At 46.6% G+C, this 6,000-nt stretch overlaps 1 protein-coding gene across 1 annotated transcript; it reads right to left on the bottom strand.

Annotated features, from left to right (window-relative positions):
- Window positions 1-268: 268 nt before the first annotated feature.
- LOC108296060 (putative olfactory receptor 2W6) lies at window positions 269-1,451 on the bottom strand. Its single transcript, XM_017518424.2, has one exon. The coding sequence runs from the start codon at window positions 1,434-1,436 to the stop codon at window positions 498-500; it is 939 nt and encodes a 312-aa protein (XP_017373913.1). The 5' UTR covers window positions 1,437-1,451; the 3' UTR covers window positions 269-497.
- Window positions 1,452-6,000: the final 4,549 nt, after the last annotated feature.

Raw genomic sequence — 6,000 nt, 5'->3', positions numbered from 1 at the left:
TTCCTTCCTTCCTTCCTTCCTTCCTTCCTTCCTTCCTTCCTCTCTCTCCCTGTCTCTTTTTCTTTCTGATAGAGTCTTACTCTGTTACCCAGGCTGAGTACAGTGGCATGAATGTGGCTCACTATAGCCTCAAATTCCCAGGTTCAAGCAATCCTCCTACCTTGGCCTCCTGAGTAGCTGGGACTATAGGCATGCACCACCATGCCCAGCTAACTTTTTAAATTCTTCACAGAGATGGGGGTCTCAGTATGTTGCTCACGTAAGTCTCAAATGCCTGGACTCAGGCAGCAATACTCCCACCTCCCAAAGTGCTGGGATTACAGGCGTGAGCCACTGCTCTCAGCCCATACTTTCTTGACCTAGCTAAACCATTGAATTCCCCATCTCATTAAATGTCTCTTCAGTCTGCAATGCCAAAACATTCCTTTATTTGCTAGGTCTAACAACATATATAGAAGATGGGTCAAAACACAATCCTAAAATTTAATCACCCCTTCCTATATTTCTGCACTCCGTTTCCCTAGCACCTTCTTCATGGCCTCTTTGACATCTTTATTTCTCAGTGCATAGATCAGGGGGTTAACACTGGGAGTGACAATTGTGTAGAAAAGGGTAAGAAACTTGCCCTGGTCCTGGGAATAAGTATCTGCTGGCTGGAGGTACATGTATATGATTGTACCATAGAAGAGAGAGACAACAATTAGATGGGAGCTGCAAGTGCTGAAGGCCTTCTGTCGCCCAGCAGCTGACTTGATCCTAAGCACTGCTCCTGCAATGTAACCGTAAGAAATGAGAGTGAGGATGAGTGGTGCCAGGATGATAAAGACTGCCAGGGCAAAAGCCAGTGCCTCAAGCGTCACGGTGTCTACACAGGCCATGCCAATTAGTGCTGGCATCTCACAGAGAAAGTGTTCCACCCGTCTGTGCCCACAGCGGGGTAGCATCAATGTCTGGGGTGCCATTATGAGAGAATTGCCAAAGCCACTCAACCATGCCCCTGAAGCCAGCTGTCCACAGAGACGTGGGTACATGATGACAGTGTAGTGCAGGGGTTTGCAGACTGCAGTGTAGCGGTCATATGCCATGACCGCCAGGAGGACACACTCTACCCCTCCCAGGGCCAGGACAAAGTACAGCTGGATGGCACAACCCACATAGCTGATGGTCTTATCTGGGCCCCAAAGGTTGTAGAGCATCTGAGGGATGGAGCCTGTGGTGAAACACATGTCCAGGAATGAGAGGTTTGCTAAAAAGAAATACATTGGTGTGTGCATCCGGGAATCCAGAGCTGAAAGCAAGATGATGGTCATGTTGCCAAGAAGAGTCAGCAGATAAAAGACAAGGACAACCACAAAGAGGATCAGCTCTAGGTGGGGACGGTCAGAGAAGCCCACCAGGATGAAGCCTTCGAAAGAACTCGTATTACCCTTTTCCATCACCTGTGGCTACATATTACCTGTTGAGAGAAAGATGAGTGCCGGTGAGTAGCACAGATCTAGTCCTTCAAAACTGAATGACTGGTAAAATAGTAGAATGGAAACTTCCTTGGATATGTGGGATGCTTAACCCAAAATTTTAATAGGTACAGATTAAATCATTATCTGGTCTGAGGAGCATAGTATTTGGGATGGTTTTTTTTTTTTTTTTTTTTTTTTTTTTTTTGGTTTTGGTTTTTTTTTTTTTTTTTTTTTTTTTTTTTTTTTTTTTTTTTTTTTTTTTTTTTTTGAGACAGAATCTCGTTCTGTTGTTCAGGATGGAGTGCAGTGGTGCGATCTCGGCTCACTGCAACCTCTGCCTCCTGGGTTCAGGTGATTCTCCCACCTCAGCCTCCTGAGTAGCTGCGACTATGGGCGTGCATCACCATGCACAGCTAATTTCTTTCTTTCTTTTTTGTATTTTTGATAAAGATGGGGTTTCATTGTGTTGGAGAGGTTGGTCCTGAACTCCTGATCTCAAATGATCTGCCTGCCTTGGCATCCCGAGGTGCTGGGATTACAGGCGTGAGCCACCACACCTGATCTGTGGCTTGCCTTGATGGTTGTTGTTGTGTATTTATAATTGTGCGTCCAGGTGTGTGTGTGTGTGTGTGTGTGTGTGTGTGTGTGTGTGTGTGAGATTGCGTGTATGTCTGTCTCCGTTTAGGTAATTGTATATATCTAGAATGGGGGTGCCCTTTGTGTTCTGGTGTCTGTGAATTGTGTCCTTCCCCTGGGGGAGTTGGAAAGTTCTTTCCAGGTGGTTACCCTGCTGAGATTCCCTTTCTGAGGTGGGCTGACTTCCCAGCACCGTGAGCTGTGTCTTCATACTCTTTGAAGGGGTTCCTGGGTCTGCCCTGGGTCTGCCTGGGTCTTCCCCGTCCCTGCCTTCCCCTTCCACTGCCCTTAGCAGGGAAACACCATTTCCTGCCTTTGATGTCACTAGGTGCTAAATGTTTCCTTCCTCCAAACGGCTCTGGCCACTGGTTTCTTTTTGCATGTGTGAAAGCTGACCACCATTCTGTGCTTAATGTTAAAAAAAAAAAAAGTAGAAAACAAAGCAAAGAAAATTAATCCATGGAAAATGCAAGTAGGCAAAATCATATACCATGAAAAGTCCCTCAGTTTTTGCATATCTTACTGAAATGTTTTATACAAACCTATTTCTGCTCTGAACCCCAAAGCGTGCATTCTGTACATAGCAGCACCTTGCTTTCGTTTCTTTTTTTTCCCGTCACTTATTTATTCTTTTAAAGTTTTTTTTTTTGAGACAGAGTCTCACTGTTGCCTAGGTTGGAGTGCAGTGGCATGATCTTGGCTCACTGCAACCTCTGCCTCCCGGGTTCAAGCGATTCTCCTGCCTCAGCCTCCTGAGTAGCTGGGACTACAGGCATGCGTCACAATGCCCGGCTAATTTTTGTATTTTTAGTAGAGACGGGGTTTCACCATGTTGGCCAGACTGGTCTCGAACTACTGACTTCAAGTGATCCCCCTGCCTCGGCCTCCCAAAGTGCAGGGATTACAGGCATGAGCTACCACACCTTGCCTCTTTTAAAGGTTTTGTAAGTGATCTGCCCAAAAAAGCAATTACATACAACAATCAAGCCAAATTTTCAACATACACTTCAAACAGGACAGACACACAATGTGATAGGTAAGGCCCATTTCCCACTAAAGACTTTAATTTTTGAAACAGTAGAGGAGGCAGAGTCCAAGTGCCTTGTTCTCTTATCACTTGGAGATCTCTTGAGAGATGATTCAGACATGTTTACTGCTTAATTTTTTTTTTTTTTTTGACAGAGTCTCGCCTTGTCGCCCAGGCTGGAGTGCAGTGGCACGATCTCAGCTCACTGCAGTATCCACCTCCTGGGTTCAAGTGATTCTTCTGCCTCAGCCTCCAGAGTAGCTGGGATCATAGGCACCCACCACCATGCTTGGCTAATTTTTGTATTTTTAGTAGAGACGGGGTTTCACCATCTTGGCCAGGCTGGTCTCAAACTCCTGACCTCAGGTGACCCACCCACCTCGGCCTCCCAAAGTGGTGGGATTACAGGGTGAGCCACCACGCCCAGACACTGCTTAATTTTTAAAACTGATTCTGTGAGTTATGTAATCTGGCAGTTTTCCTTCCGATGACCATTGCAGTCATTTCCAGCCTAGAAATTTTGCAACACATGTTCCTGCCTGCCTGAATGCCTGTTTTTTTGTTTTTGTTTTGAGGCCGAGTCTCTATTGCCTAGACTGGAGTGCAATGGTACGCTCTCTGCTCACGGCAACCTCTGCCTCCCAGGTTCAAGTGATTCTCCTGCCTCAGCCTCCTGAGTAGCTGGGACTACCGGTGTCCGCTACCAACCCGGCTAATTTTTGTATTTTTAGTAGAGACGGGGTCTTACTATATTGCCCAGGCTAGTTTTGAACTCCTGAACTCAAGTGATTTGCCCTCCTCAGCCTCCCAAAGCACTGGTATTACAGGTGTCAGCCACTGAGCCCCGCCCAGCCTGCCTTTTTCCCCCAAAACAAGATCAACCCTCATACACCGTCAGGAGGCACCCCACTCTCAGCTCACTGGCAGCAATGATGGTGGGTCCGACTGAGCACCTGCTGTACACCACGCACTATTCTGGCTCCCTGATTCCGGACAACAGTCCCACAAGGTGGTCATTGGTGTGAGTCCCATTTCATATACGGGGAAATGGAGGCAGAGAGATGGAGAGATTTCAAGGTCATGTAGCCAGCAGAGGAGAGCTGGGATTTGAAGCCAAGCGAGTTAAATATTACCCTATGCTGTTACTCAACTGGAAGTATCCACGCGTGCATGCGTCCACCTGAGTACACAACATTGCCTCAGAGACACTCAGCCGGTATGCGCCCCAACTCCACAAACTTACCTTGCAAACTGGAACGGTAGCTTCTGCCTCTAATCCTTGCACTCTGGGAGGCTGAGATGGGAGGATCACTTATTGTGGTCATTTCCTCAACTCCAGGAATTCCAGACTAGTCATCTGAGCAACATAGTGAGACTGTATCTTGCAATGCTTTTTCTTTTTTTGAGATGGAGTTTTGCTCTGTTGCCCAGGCTGGAGTGCAGTGGCGTGACCTCAGCTCACTGCAACCTCCGCCTCCCAGGTTCAAGCAATTCTCCTGCCTTAGCCTCCCAAGTAGCTGGGATTACAGGTGCCTGCAACTGTGCCTGGTTAATGTTTTTGTATTTTTAGTAGAGGCGGGGTTTCACTTCTGTTGGCCAGGCTAGTCTCAAACTCCTGACCTCAGGTGATCCGCCTGTCCAGGCCTCCCAAAGTGCTGGGATTACAGGTGTGAGCCACCACATCTGGCCTGTACCTTGCAACTCTTACACAATCCCCCAGGTGTACACACTGAGGTGTGGGTCTACATTTTCCAAAGAGACCTGGATGTAGCTTTTCCAGTGACTCAACTTATTTGGATGATGTAATTCCCCTCTCTGTGTCTCTTTCCTCCTTCAACATGTGTAAACACTCCTTCACGGCTCAAGATCAGTATCAGGCTCATGTCTGCAATCCCAGCATTTTGGGAGGCCAAGGCAGGAGGATCACTTGAGCTCAGGAGTGTGAGACCAGCCTGGGCAATATAGTGAGACCCTTGTCTCTACCAAAATAATAAAAAAAAAAAAAAGCAGGGTATGGTAGTGTGCACCTGTAGTCCCAGCTATTAATACATGGGAGGCTGAGGCGGGAGGATCGCTTGAGCCCAGGAGTTCCAGACCAGCCTGGACAACACGGTGAGACCATCTCTCTCTCTCTCTCTTTTTTAAGCCGGAAGCCTTAGGGAAGGGAGGTAAGGAAAGAGGAGGAAGGAAAGGCAGGAGCGGTGAGACCATATCTCTAAAAGAAAAAAAATAGCTGAGTGTGGTGGTACGTGTTTGTAGTCCCAGCTACTCAGGAGGCTGAGGTGGGAGGATCATTTGAGCCTGGGAGTTCGAGGCTGCAGTGAGCCATGATTATGCCACTGCACTCCAGCCTGGCCAACCGAGCGAGACCCTGTCTCAAACAAACAATAAGATGCACTTCACTCCATTCTTTCCTTCCCTCTTTGCTTTTTTTCTTTTTTGAGATGGAGTTTTGCTNAAAAAAAAAAAGAAAAAAAAAATAGTGGTTTGTATCTCTGGATCAGAGAGCCAGGCTTGCTATTAGGTGAAATCTCATTCTAAGTATTGTCTCATCAATACTGGAAAACCTAGAGTCATACCTAAACTCAACAGGGTGCAAGTGATCAAGCAAAATTTTAGGAAGGAGATTGCTTCATAATTGTTCACATCTACCTCTCTGATCCTTTCATTTTATTTAGTGGGTATGACCCTGACATACATGTGTCAGACAAGACAGCAATGAAACGCTTACATCAACACTTCAGTATCCTCAGCCTATCCAAAGCCTCTGTGATAAAAGTATGTTTTACATCACCGAAGTGTATTTAAACCCTGGAATTGAGTGACTTTTCTGATGTTGGGAATGCTTTTGCATACAGATGGAAAAGACAGAAATTAGGC

This window comes from Cebus imitator, unplaced genomic scaffold (assembly GCF_001604975.1).
Source record: "Cebus imitator isolate Cc_AM_T3 unplaced genomic scaffold, Cebus_imitator-1.0 Scaffold681, whole genome shotgun sequence".
Taxonomy (NCBI): domain Eukaryota; kingdom Metazoa; phylum Chordata; class Mammalia; order Primates; family Cebidae; genus Cebus; species Cebus imitator.
The sequence above is the reverse complement of the archived record's forward strand: the minus strand, read 5'-3'. Positions and strand labels throughout refer to the sequence as shown.